This window comes from Camelus bactrianus, chromosome 13 (assembly GCF_048773025.1).
Source record: "Camelus bactrianus isolate YW-2024 breed Bactrian camel chromosome 13, ASM4877302v1, whole genome shotgun sequence".
Taxonomy (NCBI): domain Eukaryota; kingdom Metazoa; phylum Chordata; class Mammalia; order Artiodactyla; family Camelidae; genus Camelus; species Camelus bactrianus.
In genome coordinates this window covers 42563106-42587065 of record NC_133551.1, presented here as the reverse complement: position 1 = coordinate 42587065, position 23960 = coordinate 42563106, and the positions used below count along the sequence as shown (strand labels likewise).

General features: G+C 35.9%; 1 protein-coding gene and 1 long non-coding RNA gene across 5 annotated transcripts in view; one reads left to right on the top strand and one right to left on the bottom strand.

The window, feature by feature from the left end:
• The window catches only part of EPS15 (epidermal growth factor receptor pathway substrate 15), a 123051-nt gene that overhangs the window by 4238 nt on the left and 94853 nt on the right, over positions 1-23960 (bottom strand). For 3 of the 4 annotated variants that reach the window (XM_074376500.1, XM_074376502.1, XM_074376501.1), the window contains 5 exons: positions 23086-23222; positions 19377-19446; positions 8843-8919; positions 3119-3281; positions 702-889 (listed from right to left, as the gene is read on the bottom strand). In XM_074376500.1, coding sequence (XP_074232601.1) covers positions 702-889; positions 3119-3281; positions 8843-8919; positions 19377-19446; positions 23086-23222 — 635 coding nt within the window. The remainder of the gene's footprint in view (positions 1-701; positions 890-3118; positions 3282-8842; positions 8920-19376; positions 19447-23085; positions 23223-23960) is intronic. The other variant, XM_074376503.1, reaches the window with a different exon arrangement.
• LOC141579591 (uncharacterized) lies at positions 6695-23195 on the top strand. Its single transcript, XR_012511287.1, has 3 exons — positions 6695-6832; positions 20328-20497; positions 23066-23195. It is a non-coding gene; the product is annotated as an uncharacterized LOC141579591 (long non-coding RNA).

Below are 23960 nucleotides of genomic sequence, written 5' to 3'. Positions count from 1 at the left end.
AGCATCCTTCTGTTGCTTTTACTGGTCGGCCTATTTTAGTCAGCCCTTGGAGAATGAAGAGTAAATATGGAAGGCTAGAGAATTAAAGCCTTCCAAATAATTTAAGACTGTTTAGTAGGTCTTGACAATCAGATTTATTTAATAAAATTGACATTCACATTTTAAGAACAGTATTATATGAAACCACAGTTTTATTTTCTATTCAAAGAATTCCGGGCTCTACCTTCTCATATAATAGTTGCTGACTGGTCTCCAGAAATCATCAAGACTTTATACACAAACATAACATACACAGTTACAAGTACACAAACTCATTATTGGCATTATTCAACCAGAGGGCAGACAGCAAATGACTCTCTAATGGCCCATCATCCACAACAATTTGCAAAATAGTAACTGTTAGAATTTTATTTATATTGTTTACTGAGACTAAGAGAAGAGTTTTGCAAAAGAACTGGTATATGACCCCAAAACTAAGAGTACTAAAATCATTTGTGTAATGAAATAATTTTAGAACCAGCAAAAGAGAATCAAACAGAGGTTTTTTGGTATGCGGGAGGAAGAATAAAGATCATTTTTAATATGTTGGTAAATTTAGTTGAAATAATACAAATTTGGCAGACTCCAAAATAATTTCTGAAAACTCTTCAAACTATAAATGGAAAGATTTTCCCTCAAAACAGCCCATTCACAGTACTTACAGCACTGAAGTTAGCAAAATTGCTTGGGTCAGCCTCTTTATCGGTAGTGGTAGTGGTAGTAGAAGTGAATGGATCGCAAAACGTATCAGGATCTTTTTCTTTGGGGCTATCATTGCCTGGGAAAGGCTGAAATGGATCCTTCAGTTTAAAGGGATCAGAAGAATCCAATTTGTTGATGGGTCTTTTCCCTGGATCAAAATCATTACAGTTAACTCAATCAGCAAATATGGCAAACACAAACACACAAGAACATGAACACATGGAACATTAAGAACCAGGGGTGGGGACTGGGGGTCAGCACCTAAAACACGTTCTTAACATGGTCTTAAACAGCCACAGCCAACAGTCTGTCCTTAAAATTTTCACACACCACCTCTCAAATACATTCTACCTCTATGTAGCTAAATGGAAAAACAGCAATGGGGGAGGTGATGGGCCAGGAATCGTATTTGTCCAGAGTTAACCTTCTCTTCCCCAAAGCAGCATGTTCTCAAGAAGAGAGAGGGGAAGGGATAAAATAGGAGAATGACAAAGAATGACAGAAATGGCTTTTATTGTTATAACCTCTGCCTGATACAGTTCTCTATTAGTGGCAGTAAGGGCAAATGATCTTTGAAAAATGCCAATGTTCTTCTGCTTTTTCTTTGGGTCTGTATGTAACACTTGGGAGCATGAAATTAAAACTACTTTGGCATAGCCCACCTACTTCTTGCCATCCGCAATGTTTCAAACTGAAGAAGAGAATGTTTTGAAGTCCAGGGCTTAAATCTTTGTGGTTGCTGGTAAAATAATCTTTGACCAAACAAGAGCATACTGTTGCTCATTAATTCATCACCATTTTCAAACAAGTTCTCTAATTTTAAAGACTTAAACTTGTTGAATAAAGATAATAAGAATAGGTGTTAAAATATCTTCAAACATATATTTTTCCTAAAGATGCATTATGCTGGTAATAGCAATCAAAACAACAGATTCTTCCTCTCACTGTAGCAGCTTACAAAAGATGTTCGTGTCTCCTATCTCAGTGGATCCTTCCAACAATCCTATGAAGGGAGGCAACATCAGAACTGCTGCCACCATCTAACAGCTCAGATAGCTAAGGCTCACACACATGAAATCAAACACTCAATAGCATAGAGCTGGTCAGAGGATACCCAGAATTAGAACCCACATCTTTAACCTCCCAGTTAAACAAGCCATCCTTCTTTCCTTGATTTTTCTACAGTGATATCAAATCATCTTTCTTTCCTTGATTTTTCTATAGTGATATATCCTCACTTTGCTGAAGTCTTAGATTTAGTTACAGTACTAGTATGTTAGTGAGGACTTAAAAATAATCTCTCTATTGACATCTTACAGCTGTAAAACTTAAATGATTGGCTCTCATTAAAAATATATATATATATTCTGACAACCTTACCCTCTGGCAATATATGATACAGACTACTTTTCCTTAAGAGACAGAAATCACTTAACTTGTTCATCCAATTTTTCAACAGATAATTGAGTATTAACAATTTTATATGCAATTCTTTAAATTAGGAAAGAAAAAAAATAGTATGCCCCCAAAATACCATACGTAGGTTATTATGAAAAGGCAAGAATAATGATCTTTAACTACTGTGGCTGAAAATTTACCAAGGAATGACACATGATTAAAACAATGATGTACAAGATGTGTCTTCTCATATAACAAACTAGCAGCACTACAACTACTCAAGGGGTTGCCTTTTTATCACGCTCATGAATTTCATTATCTTCATTAAAAAGACAAACAAAACCGCTTTCTTTTATATAGTGCTAAATTTAAAAAGAAAACAAAGAAAATAAGAATAGTAAGAATTTGTTTCTGGACCAAGAATATCACTATTATAAAATAAAGCAGCCTTTTATTAAGTGAGATTAAAGTAATATTTTCCTTCAAGAAAACAACACTTTTTTAAAAAAATTGCTGAATTCTGTATACCAAAAAGGCCATATAGCTCATTAAAGGACTTAAAGAAGACTTCACATTTAGCAAGAAAAGAAGGGGACTTTGACTTAATCTTCTCTTACAGAAATTTACTAAAACACCAAAAGTGTAGGTAACTATTGTTCAAATGGTAACCACTGAGCTTCCAAAAAGCGAGAGATTTCACAGATACTTTCCTTTTTTCATGTTTACTGCTTCTCTAAAGTGACTTAAGAAATTAGCTCTTGCAAGAAAAGTAGTTCCTGACAGTTAAACACGCTGGCCTCTTAGGCACGTGTTTGCAATTCTGCCTTGAGATCGGAACAGATGATAGCAGCAAACCTCTGCTGTATTTTTTGACTCATTTTCTTTAAGGCCCTTCATGTAAATTTATTGTAAGGCCCACACAATACTTTTCAGGAAAAAAAAAATGTAGCTGATTTAGCAAAGGTACCAACTCTCATACCAGGTGGAGGTGGGCAAGGTCTTGTTGGAGTTCCAATCTTTGGTGGCAGTGCTGGGGGTATATCTTCACTTTTGACAGGTGTTTCCTCAAGCATATTTTTTGTAATGACCACGTTGCTTATTGAGCTGGATGTGGCTGAACTGAAAGGATCCTCATTGTTGACCTTTGTTTGAAAAGAAGTATTTATACACAGTTATACATATTATACCAACCAAACTGTATACGGTTATGTAGCATTTGGAAGGATGATCTTCAGTATGCAGATTTATTTCAATTCTGAGAGGACCAACATTTAACCTTTGCACTCAGGACCAAAAGGGAAAAATTTTTTAAATTGTTCTATATGAGTAGTGATTATAACATCACTAATTATTATGAGCAACAGATCATACCAAAACAAGCCAACTCTGGGTTAAAGGTTTGTCAAGCTTCAGGTGATATAAAACAACTGAGGCCCATTTTAAAGAGACTAATACATCTTTCCTCAAATGAATATCTGATCCAAATGATAATCGAAGAAAAAAATACTGATTCCACACCTCCCAATGCACTTAAATATAGGAAAGATTTATTACTGTCAAAGAAAATGGCATCTTGAAAGACATTAAAGACAACTTGAAAGTCAATGTTGTTTTTCTAATCTCCTGATTTTATTTATATATTATTTTTAAATGATTTATTATTTATTTATTGAAATATAGTCAGTTTACAATGTGTCAGCTGCATAATGTACAATATAATGTTTCAGGCATACATATACACATATATATTCATTTTCATATTTTTTTCATTATAGGTTACTACAAGATACTAAATATAGTTCCCTGTGCTATACAGTATAAAACTGTTTATCTATTTTATATATATTAGTTAGTATCTGCAAATCTTGAACTCCCAATTTACCCCTTCTCCCCCCTCCCCACCAGCTGGTAACCAACCGTAAGTGTGTTTACTATGTCTGTGAGTCTGTTTCTGTTTTGTAGAAAAGTTCATTTATGTGTTCTGGCTTACTTCACTTAGAATGATGATCTCCAGGTCCATCCATGGTGCTGCAAATGGCATTATTTTATGCCTCTTATGGCTGAGTAGTATTCCATTGTTTAAATATACCACAACTTCTTTTTTTTAATATATTTTTATTTAAGTATAGACAGTTTACAATGTTGTGTCAATTTCTGGTGTACAGCACATTTCATACAGGAACATACATATATTCGGTTTTCATATTCTTTTTAACCATAAGTTACTACAAGATATTGAATATAGTTCCCTGTGCTATGCAGTATAAACTTGTTATCTTTTTATATACAGTAGTTAGTATCTGTAAATCTCGAACTACTAATTTATCCCTTCCCATCCTCTTCCCCCACTGGTAACTGTAAGTTTGTTTTCATCAATTTCTCCCCTTATGTTTGTTAGTATTTGTTTTATATATTTAGGTGCTCCTATATTGGGTGCATATTATGTTAATATGTTAACAAGTATAATATTCTCTTCTTGTATTACAACTTTTATCATTATATAGTGTCCTTCTTTATCTTTATGGCTTTACGGCTTTTTAAAATCTATTTTGCCTGATATGAATATTGCTACTCTTGCTTTCTTGTCATTTCCATTTGCATGAAAAAGCTTTTTCCATCCTCTCACTTTCAATCTATGTGTGTCCTTCACCCTAAAGTGGGTCTCTTGTAGGCAGCATATTGTAGGCTCTTATTTTATTATCCAATCTGCCACTCTATGTCTTTTGATTGGAGCATTTAGTCCACTGACATTTACAGTAATTATTGATAGATGTGTGTTTATTGCTATTTAAACTTTGTCTTCCAGTTGATTTCGTATTTCTTTGTTCCTTTTTCTTTTTGTGGTTTGATAATTTTCTTTTGTATCAGGTTAGTTTCTTTTTGGTTTTTGTGACTTTACTGTACACTTACTGTGGTTATGCTGTTTTTCAAGTATGTTAACCCATTACTGTAACTGTTTGCTGTAGACTGGTAGTCTTATAGGCTCAAACACATCCTAAGAAGAATGAGAAGAAAACCTACATTTTCTTTCTCCTCTCTCCCACATTTTATGATTTTGATGGCCTCTTTTACATCTTCATGTTTATTCTCTTACAGCCCATTGTAGTTATCGCCATTTCCAATTATTGTTTTCTCTTTTCTATAGCTTCCTGCTTCTTCCATATTTAGAGTAGACCTTTCAATACTTCTTTTAGTATAGGTTTAGTATTGCTGTGTTCCTTTAGTTTTGCTTGTGTGTGAAATTCTCTCTCCTTCTATTCTAAAGGACAGTCTTGCTGGATAGAGTATCCTAGGTTGCAGATTTTTCTCATTTAGGACTTTGAATGTATCTTGCCACTCCCCTCGAGCCAGCAGTGTTTGTGGAGAAATCAGCTGAAAGCTTTATGGGGGTGTTCTCTTGCAATTAACCCTTTATTTTTCTCTTGCTGCCTTTAAAATATTTTCTTTAAATTTTGCCATCTTAATTATAATATGTCTTGGTGTAGGTATGTTTGGGTTCTTCCTGTTTTGGACCCTCTGTGCTTCTTGTGCTTGGATATGTTTCCTTTTTCAGGTTTGGGTATTTTTCAGTCACGATTTCTTCAAGTACTTTTTCAATCCCCCTTTCTCTTTCTTCTCCTTCTGGGTTCCTTGTTATGTGCAGATTGGCATGTTTTATATTATTTCATAGATCCCTTATATTGCTTTCATTGGTTTTCATTTGCTTTTCTGTCTGCTGTTCTGATTGGATGACTTCTGTTATCCTGTCTTCTAAATCATTTATTCATTCTTCTGCATTATCTAGTCTGCTTTTGACTGCTTTTAGCCCAGCTTTTATCTCAGCAATTGAGTTTTCTGATTTTAATTAGCTCCTCTCTATAGTTTCTATCTCCTTTTTATAGTATTCTGCATTTCTATTGATAGTCACTCATTTCCTTCAGTGCTTTTTATCATCCCCCTTTTGAAGTCATGATCTAGTAGACTGTCAAGGTCTGCTTCATTGTTTGCTCTTTCAGGAGACTTCTCTTGTTCTTTTAACTGGGAGTGGTTCTGCTGCTTCTTCCTTTTACTTAAGTTTTCTGAATCTGTGGGTTTAGGAGTATCAGTTATCTACTGTGGTCTTGAAGGGCTTTTTTTTTTTTTTTTTAAGTGAGAGCGTCCCTGTGTAGACTGTGTACATGTAATAATTTTGTTGTGAGGGCTGTTTTTAGTATGGATGCTTGTCTTCCTTCCACGTGTGTTGGCTGTTATCCCTTTCATTGGGGGTGTGGTTGGTGGTGTGGTGATCAGAGACTGCCCTGATTGTTGAGTGGGGCCTCCTTTTTGTTCATTGGTTGTCCCAGCCTTGGCAGGGCTCGGATTTGCTCCCCGGTTGTTGGAATAGAGGCTTCCAGACCCATTCCTGAGCTGCAGTGTGTGGCAAGAGGGACCGGGGCACTTTCACTGAAGAGGAGCCCCTGAGTTTTCCTCCATAGGGTATGTCCACTGGGAAGTGCCCTCTATGGGGTTGTCTGTCACTTGTTATGTGGGCCTAAAAAGTACTTTATTGATGCTGCCTTCGTCCCATCTCAGCCATGGGAATGTCAGTAAGCCGCTCTAATGAACCCCAGATTCTGCGCCCACAGAGCCACCAGTGCAGATCTGCTGATATCAGGCACTAGGACCTGCCATAGTGAGCATGGAGTCACAAACCTGGATCTGCAGTGCGTCACAGGTGAGTGCAGACCCCAGCTGTGTCTGTGTACTGTACACAGGCTCATTGTTAACACCAAACCCACTCTTGCCACGTGCCAGACTCCATTCATTTGTCTTAGAGGCACAGGTCCACAAAGGCACCAGTGGAGAAAATCCGCCATTGCTGCCTGGGGCTAGAATCAAATCTCAGTCCTGTCTGTGGAGTTGTAGGATCCCTGGGTATGCAATCAGGTTTTAACCCTACTTCCACCCAGGAGCAGGTATTGTGTCCCTCCAGAGGAAGCTGAGAAGATGGCTGTGTCTGAATCCCGCCTCTCTTCTCGTGAGAATGTGTGCCAACAGTGCTGCTGAGCCATACCCTTTGGGCTAGCAGAGACAGTGGCTATGGCCGGGCTGCACTGTGCCCCTCCCCACCATGTGCACCAGCAGTGGTGCTTTTTATGAGGACCCCAGGCTGTTCCCCTCTGCACACACTCCAGCCACAGCTCACACCACACACCAGCCCCCGAGGCTGCCTCTGTGCAGTCAGCCTCAGTCCTTTCCCTGGGCTCCTCCACGGAAGCCCAAGCTCCAGCAGCCAGTCCCGGCCTGCCCCTGCTGTCTCGCAGGGCTAGGGATCGCAGGGACCCTCTGTGCTGGTTTCTCTCTGTTCTGTTTGCCAGCTGGCTGCTGCTTTCTCCTCTGAGCCTCAGAAGCTCCCTTTCTGTCCCTGCTGACCTCCCAGCTGGAGAGGGGGCATCTCTGAGCATTCCTTTGCTGTTCCCTCCCCATGAAACAGGCTCCACACTGATTTCCTTTTTCTTTTCTCTTTTCTCCTACTCGTTTTTGTGAGGAGTCTTCTTGTATTTCTGAAGTAAGAGATATTCTGCCCAAGTTCACTAGGTATTCTGTGCGAACTGTTCTGTCTGTGGGTGTAATTTTTGGCGCATTTATTGGAGAGGATGAGCTATGCGTTCTTCTACTCTGCCATCTTGGCAATCCCTTGAAAGTCAATCTTTTAAAGCAAACTGATCCCAAGGAATGGTAAGTCTGTTGTGGGTCTAATGACTTGGACTTCCTTTTTTTTTTTTTTTTTTTCTTAATTTTTTTTTTATTTTTTGGAGGAGGAAGGTAATTAGGTTTATTTATTTATTTTATCATTATTATTTTTTTAAATGGAGGTACTGGGGACTGAACCCAGGACCCTGTGCACTCTAAGCATGCAATCTATCATTGAGCTATACCCTCCCCTAACCAAGACTTGGCCTTTCTAAATACATAGAAAGTAATGAAAGATTCACTTTTCTATAATGAATCAGCCATTACAATTTAGACAGTGTTTCTCTAAAGTAGCACTACAAACATTTTGGGCTGGACATAATTCTATGTTGTGGGGGCTGGACAGGGCATTGTAGGATGTTTAACATTCTGGTCTCTATGCACTAGATATGAATATCCCTCCTCCTCAGATGTGACAAACCAAAAATGTCTCCAGACAGTGCCAAATGTTTCCAGGGAGTAGGGGTAGGGTAAATAACACCCAGTTGAAAATCTATGGTATAGATAATGTGCCATATGCTCTCATTTACTCTTTTGGCATGAATCAATTCTAGGATCACACTGGAGAGTAGGTGATGGACATATAATGCTGAGCTATTTATTATCTTAATACCAACCCTAACAGCCTCAGAATACAAAATCAAGCAACCAATGCAGCGAGGATGGAACGAATGCCCAGATTTTACAGCTACTGACCCAGAGAGTCAACAGAGGGAAAATGTAGTTCAACTGGAAGAAACATGTTTAAAAAAACAGAAGACTCTTACAATAAGGTCGTTGAGCAAACCTATCAGTAGAAAATTATAATGACCTGTAACTGTTTTTGTATGTAGAAATGTCTACTTTGATTACATCTTATCTTTCATTTCTGTCTGAAATCAACATTTGCTGTTACTAAAGTCTAGTCGCAGTGCCTGTGAGGTTATAAAATTGAAAGGAAGGTTTGCTCCTTTGATGGAAACACAGTGTATTTTACCTTCTGACTAATTACCTTTGACAATGTGCTGAAGTCAGCAAATCCATCTTCAAATGATTCACTTCCAAAAACAGAAGTAAAGGGGTCTGTGGCTAAAATGAATAAAGAAGATCAATAAATAGGACAGAAAGACATCAAATTTCATGTCCTCTTTTGCTTGGTAACATTCAGACAAATGAAAAATATCTTAGCCTAAATATTAGTCCCTGAACTTATGACTTAATCCACAAAGACAGCTGAGCACACTGATATCCCCACAAGATGTATTCCTTTATGAATCAACTGACAGATGATTCGAGAATCAAAAACAGGCGAACTAACTCTAGGTAAGGTGTAAGGCTTTGAAATACACGTCAAATAATAGCTCCCATGTGCTTAAACTATTTCTAATAAAGACGTCAAGAAGTTAAAAGAGTAGATACCATTAATTCCACATTTCACACACATCCTTCAAGGCCCATTTTAAATGCTACCTTGTCCACAAAGCCTGGTATAACCTAGGTGTGTCTGCAGCAAGAAGTAATTTCTTCCTTCTTTGTGGCACTGACTGAATTCTAGTTTATATCATGGTTATCTGTGGTTGATATATTATCCTTTCTAGATTGTAAGGTCCTTAAAAACAGGGAATAATGCTTATCCAGTGAAGAACAAATGGTCAAGAAACATTCATTGGTCATACATAAAATTCAAGAAAATAAGAAGAGTTCCTACTTCTGAAAAGCTCACAGTCTAGTGAGAGACATATAAACAAACACTGATAAAACAATCTTAAATGAACCATTAGAAAGATATAAAAAACCTACAACAGAAGTCACTAACTGTGGGAGAATGGGGAAAAGCATCAAAGAAGCCATTACATTTGAGCTAGGTCTGTTCAATAAGGAATGGAGTTTGCTGAATAGATGGAGGTGGGGAAAAAAAAAGCTGTACCAGGCAAAAGGAAGAGTAATTGCAAAAGCAATATTTAACCACTGCTCCATAGGCATGGGAAGTTATCTGTTCCATCATAGTGCACTTGCCGAACAGACTAACACTTTCAGCTGGAACAAACTGATTTACTTTGAGATAGGCTTTATAAGGGCTACCAATAAAGCCAAAGAATGTTTACAGGAATTGCTGCTTGATATAGGAAAGTAGAAAGAAACAAAGGAAGAAGGGGTAAGAGAATAGCCAAGGAGAGGGTAAGACAGAGCAAACAAAGAGGCACAGAAAAATCCTCCTTGTTCTTCCTCAACTCTTCACCTTTGCATCAAATCAGTTTTAGAACAATAGTCTGCTCACCCACTCATTTAAATGTGTAAAGTGTGCCCTTACCTCTAAAAACGTGTATACCAAAGAAGATATATATTATTTTTGTCTTGTCATCAAGACAGTCATGAGGTGGGTAGAAGCTTAGGGAGAAATATCAGTTCTTTAGGGATCGACCAACAACTATGAACCTGAAGAGGATGCTGGAAGTCTAGATATGCAGGAAATCCTGGAGCTTCAGGTGTAAAAGATGCTTTTGTATTACTACATATCTGCTGAGTCCCACAGCCTTAGGCCCAGCCTAGTCATGGGTTTCAGGCTTTCCCTTCTTTCTTCTCCTCTTCCTGTAATTCTTGATGTAGTGGCAGCTGACGTACAGCCTGAGCAGGACGTCCTGCAGACGCTCTCCTGACTGGTAGAAGGGGAATGATGAAAAGGAGGTGGGCTCATTTCACTGGAGGAACTGAAAAATCTGCTTCCTGCTTTTGTTCTCCCATTGCCCCACAGCTTTTTACAAGCAGTCATAATATATGTGGCAACAGTGCAGAGTTAGGTCAGGTTTGACTGAAATATTATGAAGTGTTCATTGTGAAAGACATTAATAAGAAACATGATATTTCTATCTGAAGTATGTACTACATGTAGTTTACTAGAGTTTTCCTACACTTTCTTAATCAGAGTAAATGACCTATTCAGTAAATGACCTGGTTCAAACACTGGGGGATGTATCTATGATGAATGACAAAGCACTTTTGCCCACATTGGGAAAATAAGACTTTGGAAAGAACTTTCTCAGACATTCCTCACAGCTGATATGAAGCAGAGGCCTGTCTAGAAACTGGAAGGACTCACTGAGCATGAACTTGTTCAGATTATGTGCGAGACACCAGCTGAAGAGTCCCAGAAATACTGGGAGAGGAACTCAGCAGATGGCTTTCTTCTAACTGAGGCACCAGGAGCTATGGGTCAGCAGAATCAGGTTTTGAATGCAAATACAATCTCATTAGCATCCTTTTCTACCTAAGAATAAAGGTAATTATCACTTTGGAAAAATACATAAAAGCATAACTTTAAAAAATCATCTATAATCTCATGAACCCCTGAGGAGAGGGGTTGAGAAATGGCAACATGGGTGAAGGGGATCAAGGGGTACAACCTGCTAAGTCATAAAATAAGTAAGTTATGAGGATGTAACGTACAGCAGGGGGACTAAAGTTAATAGTGTACTGCAAATTTGGAAGTTGCTAAGAAAGTACATCTTAAAAGTTCTCGTCACAAGAAAAAAATGTGTAACTTTGTATGGTGACAGATGGTAGACTTACTGGGGTGATCATTTTGCAATGCATACAAATGCTGAATCACGTTGCAACACCTGAAACTAATGTAATGCTGTATGTCAATTATACTTCAATTTTATAAAGAAAGAAAGAACCCTTACCAATATTTTTAGCATAATTCTTTAACAGCCTTTTCCCTGGTACTTTTTTCCTTACATACTTTTTTCCTTACATATTACATATTTGAGGTCATACTATGCTGACAGGCTTTTTTGTAAGGGGTGAATGATAAAGCTACACTTTAGGTGTATCACTTTTTACCCCCTACCCTGATTTAATTCATAGCATTCATAAGTACCTGACATACTATATATTTGTTTATATAAACGCTATAAAGACAGTTCAGTTTTATATCTTCAAGGCCTAGAACAAGGTCTGGGAAATAGGAGACACATTTGTTGAAAATATTGAAAGAAAAAAAATGACACACTCCATCTATTTATTAAGGATTTTCCAAACACATACCATAACATTTATTAGCACAACCAGCAGACCAACAAGGGATAAGCGAAACCAGTTGTAAGGCTCACAAATAATCCCCATAGAACGCCATCTACCAGAGACTCCTGGGAGAAGGAAGAGACCTTTTTTCACCCATGACTCATTCACAGCCCATAAGATAATCAAGCTCCAGCTCACAGAAAGCCTTCAAGAAATACTCATGAATAATCTAAGATGCAAATGTTAGTCACCAATAAAGGAGCCACTTTCTCAGTCTGGTTTCCAATTAGTTCACTCACTCCCTGACCCTCTAATCCACTCAAAATTTACTTAAGCACCTATTATGTTCAAACTGAGGTACTAGGGATTCAGAGGGAAATAAGACACAACACCTACCTTCAAAGAACTCACGATTTAACTGAGTGATATACATGTACACAACTGCTGCAAAATAAGTGTTACAGTTCAAAGAGAGCAAAGGAGAAATAACAGCTAGGTTTATGTGGAAGGGGGAAAAAAGGTTTCACTTTCTTTTACTTATGGACAGGAGGAGGTGGGAGAAGAGAGAGATATATACTCACTATACACAAATATATAAATATACACCTGCTCATGCATGCACATTTTTCCATTAAAAAATTAAGTGGCCATGAAGAGACAGTCACGGCCTGTGGTTTGTGGAAATAGAGGAAAATAGAGAAGAAACATGAAAGAGAGAAGAGGCTAAGAATAGTAAAATATATGAACATCTGCGTGCTCAGCCTAAGTCTTTGCCTGCAAAAATGAAGACCTACTTGGCATTTTACTAATGTTGGTGTCAAAGATGCTCTGGGGACACTATGAGCTCCCTTCTATATCCTCAGAACATTATAAAGCTTTAAGAATTGGAAACATTCTGCATTTTCTGAGTCAGGAATTAGTAAAATATTCCATGCAAAAAATATTCTGGCACCAGAACTAATCTCATTTATAATGAAGTGGAAAAAGAACATTTACAAGTCAAAATAAAGTATATGTAGAAATTGAGTAACCTGAATCTGATATTTTTAGTTTTCTTTCTTAGTCTGCAATGTGTCTCTCCATTAGGAGAAAATGCTAAAACAAACAAACAAACAAACAAAAAACTCCAATGTGAGACAAAAATATTAAAAATATTTAACGTCCTTCTCTTGTTATCTGTAACTACTATATTTTTGAGGTAGGAGTAGAGTGGTTTATCATTTAATTTTTAAGAACAAAAATTTACCCTTATGTTTTAAATTTATTTTGAAAGTTTAAAATTCTCCTGTCCTGTAGGATTATTCTTTCTGCGGATTAAACACTAAATTTCCTGGTGAAAAAGGATAGAGGTATAGGGGTGTGAGTAAGGAGGGCAAATGTCCTGTGTTTGCGACCTTGGGTATATAATGCCACCTCTGAGTCTCAGAGGTTTCCAGATGTTGAGATTTCATGAACAAGTAAACTATATACATTAAGAACCTACATACATTTATAAATTAGGAGAAAACAAAAGATTTGTCAACTTAACCCTAAAAACTGAAAAAAAAAGTCATCTTTCATTTCTCAAACAAATGAACTTTAACAACTAGAAAGAAGAGGAAACAATCATAGAGTACAAGAATCCTTTCCAGGAAAAGAGTTGGCAATACACAGACTCCCTCCCCCGCCCCTCCCTTATCCCTATTTCATTTGGAACTGACAGAGTACATTACAAGGAACATTAGTCTGCACTTGGAAACCATTAAACTAAAAAACAGTAGCAGCAATAATGACAATAACCACAGCAGCAGCAGCAGCTGCCTCTCCTGTGACAGGAACCACAACACATACTTCAACATGCTTTATCTCATTTAGTCTACCCAACAAAGTCAAACGGTATAATTATTAACCTCATTTTATAGTTCAGGAAACTGAGACTTAGAAAACCTAAGGAACAAAGTTCTGAGTGAGTTCAGGCAGCTAGATTCAAGCATCCATGTTCTATTAATGACAAACCTTCTCTAGACTGTTTCTATTCAATTCAAAATCTTACGACAAGGTAGCAGATTTGAGACAAATCATTTATTCATTTCTTCAGCAGTCATCTGGTAAGCCTTTGCTATGTCCTGGAAACTCTGGGGTGAGAGAGCAGGAATGCAGCCTAGGACCACTCCCACGTCTCTGCTTGGACAACTGAGTAGATGGTAATGATACCAGAAGTGGGATATTCAGAAGGTGTTCAGTACTGTTTTACATTTCATAGACTGGACAACCTTACTTTCAGACATGTATCTGTGACATATAAGTAAAAGACCATCAAATATATATACATATAATATATATAATAAATAATATATAATACTAAATAATAATATAAATAATACATAATATATAAAAATTATGAAAATTACACACACAGACACACACATATGGAACACGGGGCTAGTAACTTAGACTTGTGGTTAGTAATATGATCAAATGTTAACAAAGAGAACTCTGGCAGTCATGCAGATGACAGATCAGCAGGTAAATAGGCAATTTAATATCATAGCCCATGATGAGGGTCCAAACAAAGCTGAGTATAAGGAGGATCCCAGAAAATCAGGGTCCATTTGAGGGTAAAACAAGGTCTGGCAAATTATTGGAGGTGAGGAATGACAGAGAAGAAGTCTTGGATGACTGGCTATGAGCCAATAATAGTATCATTAGTAGAGAAAGTAGAATGGAAGGGGAGGTGAAGCTTTGCTTCTTGATTTTGTTTGTGTTACACTTTGAAGGAGAGACTAACTGGAAAAGATAACTATCAGTTTTAAGCATTGTTGAGACTGACACTTGAGGAGAAATATCCAGCAGGTAACTTGGAGGCACTGGGGCTCAGGGTAGAGTTCAGGCATAGAGGACTAAAGCTAGGAGTCATCAGGAAACAGGCTATAGTTGAAGGCACAGAACTGGACAACACCACCATAGGGAGTGGGTACTGAGAAAAGAGCAGAAGCCCCAGGCTAAATAAAGGACTAAAAAGACAGCCTCCACTCTTCAGCTTTCCCTTCAGGACACTGAGATGATTCTCTTGATCTTATTTTGAATAAAAGGAGGCATCTGTCCCAGAGATCTCCTGGGAGAAAACTGTCCTGAGGGAAAAGAGACTAGCACAATATAGGGCAACAGGGAAATTACTTAGAATATATTAGATCAGCCATCCTCAAACCGTGGAAGTTCCCCAAGACCCCTTTGGGGGGGTCTGTAAGGTTAAAACTATCTTTAGAATATGAAGATGTTATTATTTATCTTTCTCATTGTATTTATTATTTGCAACAATGTTGCAAAACCAGTGGTGGGTTAAAAAAAAAAAAGTGGTGGGTGCCTTAGTGGGTGGGAATCAAGAAAGTTGCACCAAACTGTACTGACTGGTAGCAACTGAAGTATACTTCATGGTCACAAACTTCCAGGGGGAATAAAAGACAAGTTGCATTTAAGAATGTCTGTCCTTGATGAATCAATAAAAATTATTAATATTAATTTTAAATAAACTGTGACCATTAGATATACATCTTTTTAAAATTCTAAAAGACAAAATGAGAAATACACATAAAGCACTTCAGCTGAGTACCAAAGTGTAACGGTTATCTAGAGGAAAAGCACTTACATGATAGTCTGAGAAACAAGGTGAACTAGCTGCTTTTTTCATGTTTCATGTTTTTCAAAACAACATTTTGACTTGAAAGAAGTTGACAGATTAGACAATGGTTATTCAGATTTGGGTATTTGGTGACATTTCCTCCTAAATAAAGTGAGTCTGTCACCTTAGGAAAACAACTGACAGTATTTGTTACAGATGATAAAAATTCAAGTTTTAAGTAAAAATTAGAATCTGGGAAAGTATTATCTGCCTCATAAACTTAACGATACGCCAATACTTAAAAGACTCACATGAGATGGACAGTGATATCAATAAATGTGATTTTAAGAATATTTGTAATTAAATGCGTCAAAATTTGGAAGATGTGCATAACTCAGTGCACCAATATTTTCCAAATGATCAACTCATGTTACAAAAATCACATATGGGTAAAAGGTTCATTTAATGTGCAAGAAAGACTAATGGATTTTAATGCAATAGAATATGAAAAGTTCATTGATACAGTTCCATATTTCATATTGTAACTAACTTTGAGGAAACTAAAATTTGTTGAATTTTGCTATAGTATCAAAGAAGAGTATCCATATTACCTGAAAAGGTTATTAAAATACTCCTCCCTTTTCCATCTATATATCTGTGTGAGGCCAGATCTTTTTCATTCACATACTTCAAGCAAAACATATTGTGCAGCAGACAATGCAGAAGTAGATATAAGGACCTAGCTGTCTTCTGTTAAGCCAGACAGTTAAAGAGCTTTGTAAAAATGTATAAACAATGCTGCTCTTCTCACAATGTTTTTTTTGGTTTGGAATTATTTTCCTTAAAATTATGTTAGTTATATTAATATGTAATGGGTTTATTATTTTTGTTTTTAAAATGAATTTAAAATTTTTAATTTCTCAGTTTTAATTTCTAACATTGTAAGTACTGATAAATATGACCTATATAAACAAAAGCTCTTTGAGGGGCTTCATTAATTTTTAAAAGGGGTCCTGAGACCAAAAACCGCGATAATTTCCAAAGTCACTGCCTGTAGTTGCTTCAAATAACCCACCTCTATCCTAATTACTTTTCATTGTTCTTGTTGGAATAAAAGCCCAGTAAGTTTGAAGTCTGAAGTTTTCTCCTCCAACACCAAAGAGTCCTTTCACAGAATTTTTACAGGTTCCTTACTAAAATTCTTTCATTTGTTTACCTACCATTTTTCATTTGATTGTTTTCCCTGTGCTCCCAGTACCCTTCATCAAAACCTTCTGATCAAACAGGAAAAGAAGGAAACTACTTCAATATAATAAAGATCATATATGAAAAGCCAACAGTGAACATCATACTCAGTGGTGAGAGACTGAAAGATTTTTCTCTAAAATCAGTAATAAGACAAGGATACCTTCTTTCACCACCATTTCTATTCAACACAGAAATCCTAGCCAGAGCAATTAGGTAAGAGAAAAGAAAAAAGGCATCCATATTGGAAAGGAAGAAGTAAAATGATCTCTATTTGCAGATGACATGATCTTACATATTAAAACCCCTAAAGAGGCCACACACACACACCAAAAAAAAAAAAAAAGTTTAGAGTAAATGAATTCAGCAAACTTAGTAGGATACAAAAATCAATGCACAAAAATTGGTTGGATTTCCACACACTGACAATCTGAAAAAACCTAAAAAGGAAATCAAGAAAACAATGTCATTTATAACAGCATCAAAAAGAATAAAATACTTAGGAATTAACTTGGCCAAGTTAGACCTGTATAATGACAACTATAAAATATTCTGAAAGAAAGTAGATACAGATAAATGGGAAAACAGCCCACATTCATGAGTCAGAAGACTTAATATTAAGCCGTTAATACCATTCAAAGCAATCCACGACTCAATGCAATCACTATCAAAATCTCAATGACATTTTTTTGCAGAAATAGAAAATTCACCCTAAAATTCATACGGAGTCTCAGGGACCCTAAATAGCTGAAACAATCTTAAAAAATAACAAGATTACAGGTCTCAAACTTCCTGATTTTGTAACTTATTGCAAAGCTATAGTAATTAAAAGAATACTGGCCTTAAGACAGACATTTAGATCAGTGGAACAGAAGAGAGAGCCCAGAAATAAAACCCTGCATATATAGTCAAATGATTTCCTCAAGGATATCAAGACTACTCAATAGAGATGTAAATCTAAACAAAAATGATACAAATGAAGTTACTTAGAAAACAGAAACAGACTCACAGACATAGAAAACAAACTTATGGTTACTAAAGGGGAAAGGGGAGGAAGGATAAATTAGGAGTTTGGGATTAGCAGATACAAACTACAATATACATAACACAGATAAACAATAAGGTCCTACTGTACAGCACAGGGAATTACATTCAATATCTTATAATAACATAATGAAAAAAACATGAAAAAGAATATACATATGTATAACTGAGTCAACATGCTGTACACCAGAAACTAACACAAACAGTGTAAACGAACTATGCTTCAATTTAAAAAAAATGTTTATCTTATTTTCTATGAGGTCCTGGGTTCAATCCCCAGTACAACCACTAAAAAAAAAAATAAATTAATGAAATAAATAAACCTAATTACCTACCCCCAAACAGAAACAACAAAAATGTAATAAAGTAAAAAAATAAATAAAAGAGTTAATTATAAATGTATTAACCTTTCATTTTAGTCTCTTAGATTATCCTTTCTAATCATATAAGATCCATAGCAATATATTAATTCATCAATTGAATAATGGGAATCTAAAAAGCACATGTATTTTAAAAGATATAATTTAACCACTGTTACTACAATAAGCCTTTTAGAAATTTTATTTGCTGTCATTCTAAATTCCAGGTTAAATCAAAATCCTACATTAAATCCTATTTTCTACATACCTGCTTTTTACATTTCTCCTCCTTGCTTGAAAAGTTAATTTTCAAGCTGAAAACAAATAATGCACACTGCTAAATCTCATCTTGTTACAATTTGTAGGAGAAGTCTAAATTGTGAAGGCACTTCCACTAATCTTTCTCTATACTTGTGATCTTCAATTTGCATAACCAGCAAATCTCTGTACTGAGTAACTTACTCTGTTTTCATCTGGAAAAATAAGGCAACCTATTTTTAGCATGATATTGAAGTAGTAACATGTTTGAGTCCACTTTCTTCTAATTCCCTGCTCTCCTACACAATAGCTGGTCTGTTTTATTTTTTAAATGAATAGTGAGAAAGAAGCAGAGTTATTACTTAGTTAAAAAAGCTTTTAGATTCTATTAGACTTGGGTTTCAACCTTGGCTTCATCTGGTTCCAATCTAGTAAGCTGCATACTTCTGATCAAGTTACTTTATGTTCTGGTCCTCAGTTTTCTGATCTTTAAAATGGGAATATTTTACTTAGAAGGTTATTAAAAGGATAAATGGAAACAGACACCATAAATAAAGCATGAAGACTGGATGCTAGAATAACATTTAGCTCTTTTCTGCATTATTAACAGAACCTATTTACTATTTGTGAAGCTATTATCATTCCCTATGGGAAGTCACCAATTTTTAAATTTAGGTCAAGATCCGTAAGAGTCAATACTGACTTTGAAATTGCCAAGCAACACTGCCTTTTATAAAACAAAAAAAAAAAGTTTGTTGGTTTTACTGACATAGACCAGAATTCATATCTCAGTAAGATCTTTAACAGGAATAGTAAATGAGATAGTAATAGGAGAAGTAGAAAGTGATACACAAACACATTATTATTATTATTGGTAGAATGCAACTGGATATAACTATGCAGTAATTTTAAAGCCATAAATAACTAAATAGGATGAATATATTTGGAGACAAAAAAAAGGAGCTTTAAAAAAAGTGTAATGTTTACAATTTAAAGAAACTGATAAATTATTTCCTTACCTGAATCGCTTGGTGCAACAACAACTGTTCCACCAGGAGCAAAAGGATCATTGTGCTTTAATGTTTCTACCTAAACAAATTAAACAAAACTGTGACTTAGAGAGGCAACATTTCATAGCTGAAACCTCACTGCCACACCAAAGAAACATTCTTAACAAACTAATTAAGGAATACAAGGCATAAGGAACAAATGTTTCCCCCTACTGATTTGCAATCTTATTAAATTGAAATGATACATGCTGTTTTCTAATCCTTTATTATGAAACATAACATACATTCAGAAAAGTATATGGACCATATGTACAGTTTAAAAATAAGTATCAAGTAAACACTTATGTAATCACCTCCCAGGAAACTGCCAACACCTCAGAAGTCTTCACATTCCCCTCTCTAATCACAATCCCATCCCTCCCCTCTGTGGAGGTAATCATTGTCCTGGCATTGGTGGTATCCATTTCTTTTCTTCATAATTTTGCTACTTGTATAGATGCATACTATTTTAACTTTCATTTTCAAATAATTATAGATTTCCAGAACAGTTGTAAAGATAATACAGAGACTTCTCATATGCCCTTCACCTAGCTTCCTCTAATGTTAATGTGCACACAAGAGAGAGAGACAGTGAGAGAGAGCTTTCTGCTAAAAGAATTCTGCAACTTTAAATAATAAGCCATGTAAAAACCTGGATCAAGTGGCAAGGGTGAGTGGCTACAAAGAGTAAGGACTTTAGCAGAAGCCAGACATTCTGCCTATTGAATTGTCTTCCTACTCTACTCTGGTTTTTAATCATAGTCAAACAAACAGTATATTTAAGAAACTAACTGAACTTTCTCTTTCTGGCATCAGGCTCTTTTTAAGAGGTCAGCCAAAAATCAAAAGGGGCATGAAAAGAGTTTTGGAATATTTATCTCTTAGTCTGACTCATGGCTATCAATGTCATCTGTATTACAGGCTCTATTTCTAACCATCGAGAAATTGGATATTAACAACTGATGTCAAAGGATATTGCAGAGCTCAAGTAAAACTGATGCATTTGAAAAGAGAAAAGCAATGCAAACTGGGACTTATAGTATATTCTCCTTTCATACAAGAGGACGCATTAAAACAACTAGCAGAAAAAAGTAATTATACTAATGATGTTTTTAGAAGTGAAAATGACAGTACTTATTTTAACTGATGTTTATTTTAACTTTAGTATTATTATAATAAAATGAACACACTTGCTTATACTCTGATTATCTACTGAATGAATACATAGCAATCAAGGGGAAAAGTCAAGCTGGTCTGAGTAAAGTGATGTTTCGTGGTTCCTAATACAATAGTCAAAATACCAGTGTGAGAGACAGTCATGGCAACTTAAGTCACCAACTATTGTTTCTTCTCTCAACTTTGAGGGAAGGAAAAACTAACAGGCCTGTTTTTTAACAACAGCTTGCAGATTTTATTTACCACCACAGAAAGAAACAAAAAAAGTATGCCTACATGTCTGTCAAGTTTAATTATCATATACTGTGCAACCACCCTGAAAGGCCATCAGGATAGCAAGGGGAACAGGGTGGACTGTGTAGCCCAGGAAGGAAAACTGGCCACAAATCTCTGTTATGTTGTTTGATAATTAGGCAATCTAGTACACAAAAGTAATTTTCACAACTAAAATTCAGATGATACGATTTTACGGAATTAATGTTCCAAAATCTTCCTACAAGGTCACCTAATTTATCACTGAAATTCTCTCTCTTCTGCGTTAGCCATCTACTCCCTCCTTTCACAGCATGACTCAGCACCTACATGATGCCACCATACATGAGCTAGGATAGCAGGAAATAGCAGTTATTTGTTTTGGTTTTGTTTTTAAAATTATGTCCCTTCTGAGAGCAGAGACCAGCCTTGAGAGATTTGGAAAGACTTGTAGGGAAAGAGTCATGTCTGGAGGCATAAACAGGCCTGTTTGAAAAGAAGGAAGATCACAAAAAACAGGGGGTTTGTAGCTAGGAAGAAGTAAGCCTAAATCTTATACTATAGTGGTGAAGACCTTAGACTGTGGTCACATAGACCAGAGTTTGAATTTAGTTTCGTCATTAACTCACTATTACTTAACCTCTCTAATCCTCATTAACTTTATCTTTAAAAAGAGGATAAAAACTGATACTCATAGGATTATTGTGATGATTAAATAAGATAACACATGAAGAGTTTAGCACCATACCTGGCACACAGAAGAGATTAGATAAATGTAGCTATTACTATACTGCCAATTTGGTGTTTAGTTTTGTTTTGTTTTGATTTGAATGGAGAAATTAAGAACTGTCAGCAAGGGCAATATTGCTTTCAAAAACTGGGGAGAAAAGGGGAAAAGTAAGTAGACCAAATGGTAGAAACAAAAGAAACTTGTTTATTTTTAAATTAGGAAGAGCTGCTTTGGCTTTCTTGCTCTTTAAATGATAAAACTGGCTAATGAGGGGCTAAAATAAGGTGAGAGGAAAAGAATTCAGGTTGCAGCCAATTTGAGCAGAATTTGGCAAATGGGTCTACACTGCAAACTAAGTGTTATGGGAAAATAGAGTATCCAGTAGCCTGTGGAAACCACAAATATTCAGTTACAGAGGCATTTGTTAGTTTTATATTGGTGGAAAATACCAGTTGTTGGCCAAGTAGCTCTTTACTGAATAGAGTAAGAAAGCAATTCAAGAACACCAAAGTCTAACATCTTTAAAAGAATCAATTACTCTTTCAAGGAAGTATACTTAACCTAAGAGTAACAAAAGATAAAATTTTGGCTTCACATGCCTGTCAATTAACTGTTCCTTTCTATGTCTGGTTTACTTAGAGACATGAAATATCCTGCCTTGAAAAATAAGCCTTCAAAAAAAGGAAAAAACCCCAAGAAAAAACCAAAAATGCCTTCTAAAACCATTCATAATTATTGAAATTGGGTGACAGATACATGGAGGTTAAAATATTTCATTGTATTACTCTATTTTGAGTGTGTTTAAATATCCATAATATAAAGATTTTGTTTTCAGAGCCCCCAGATGATGAAGTGCTTAGGTGTATGACCCTAGTTACGTTAAGTTAATTTTTCTGAGTCTCAGTGTCCTTATTGTTAAAATAGGGACATCAGCACCTACTTTGCAAAGTTGATGTGAAGATTAGAAAATACGAATGTAAAGCACATAAAAGTACCCGGATCATAGTATGTGGTTATTCAATAGTGATTGTTGCACTATGGATATTATCCAGAGAGTCTGATTTAGTCATGACATTTAGGGAACTTATGCTTCTTTACAAGAAAAACATTCTAAATGTGTCTATAACATAACATAAATGATTTTTTTTTAAACGCTGTTCCTTTAAAATTGATCTAATTATTTCAATTGGTAATGCATACCAAACATCTCAAAAAAGTTTTACAGGAAACAGGCTTATAGATTTCTAATCATTTATTTTTAATATCCCCAACAGGATAACACTTGGTCCTTTGAAGGGAGGACTTGATATTTGGATGACATGAATTATTCTAGTCAATTCCATTGGGTTATCAAACTGTGAAATACCAGTCTGAAGCAAAAACTAGATAGGTTTGATAAGACAAATTTTTACATGGTCCAGAAGTAAAACCTGAAAGAGGATTTTCTCATCACTGTGTATTTCAAGACACTCACTTAGAATATTTGTTCCCCATTTAACAGTGTTTAACCCTCCCACTTACCGATGTGTTACTGCTACTGCTGGCTGTACTGAAAGGGTCAGTACTTGAAGTGGCAAAAGGATCAGCTGAAGACTGCTTGAAGAAACAGTCAGATGCAAATGGATCTGAACCTTTGAAAGGATCACCTCCAAATGGATCTAAATAAATACAACACAAATATGAGAGATTAAAACACTATTAATCTAAATTTCCTGTCACGTAAAGGCATGACAATTGCCTTAATTAAAAGACATTTTGAAATCCTGCAGAATCTAAGTTAGGTACTTCATAGTATGACTATTTATTTGGTCATAAAGAAGTATAGACAGTTGCATCCAGTTAAATAGCTTTAATTAACATTCTTCCCTACTCAAAGCAAATCAGTAGTTCTAACACTTAATACACAAATGCTACCTGTATGCTAGGTTTAAATAATTCCTCCAAGCTGGTGATTCTAATTTTGGGGGTGGGGAGATCACAGATTCCTTTGTGGTTTTGATAAAAGACACAGTCTTACACCTAATAAACTTATTTTTTAAATTAGCATATAATTTCAAGCAATCCCATTTTAAGGCCCTTATTCTATGCTATCATAACTAAAGAAACAACAAAAACTTCTAAATATATTTCTCTCTCTGAGCTTAAGGGTAACAGCCAATAGTCTGGAACAGGTTTGGAACTAAATGGTACACAAGATTTGCTTTATTCTAATGCAAAAATTCCAGAGAAAGAGTATCTTTAAAAAGTCTGACATTTAGGAATTCTTTAAGAAGTTTACTTTTCCCACATTTATTCAAATAGGCTGGAATCTTAGGAAAACAAAAGTTCTCAACCCAGCAGTGGAGCAGACCATCATATTCATCTAATCATTTGCTAACAAAGAGAAATCAGTATAA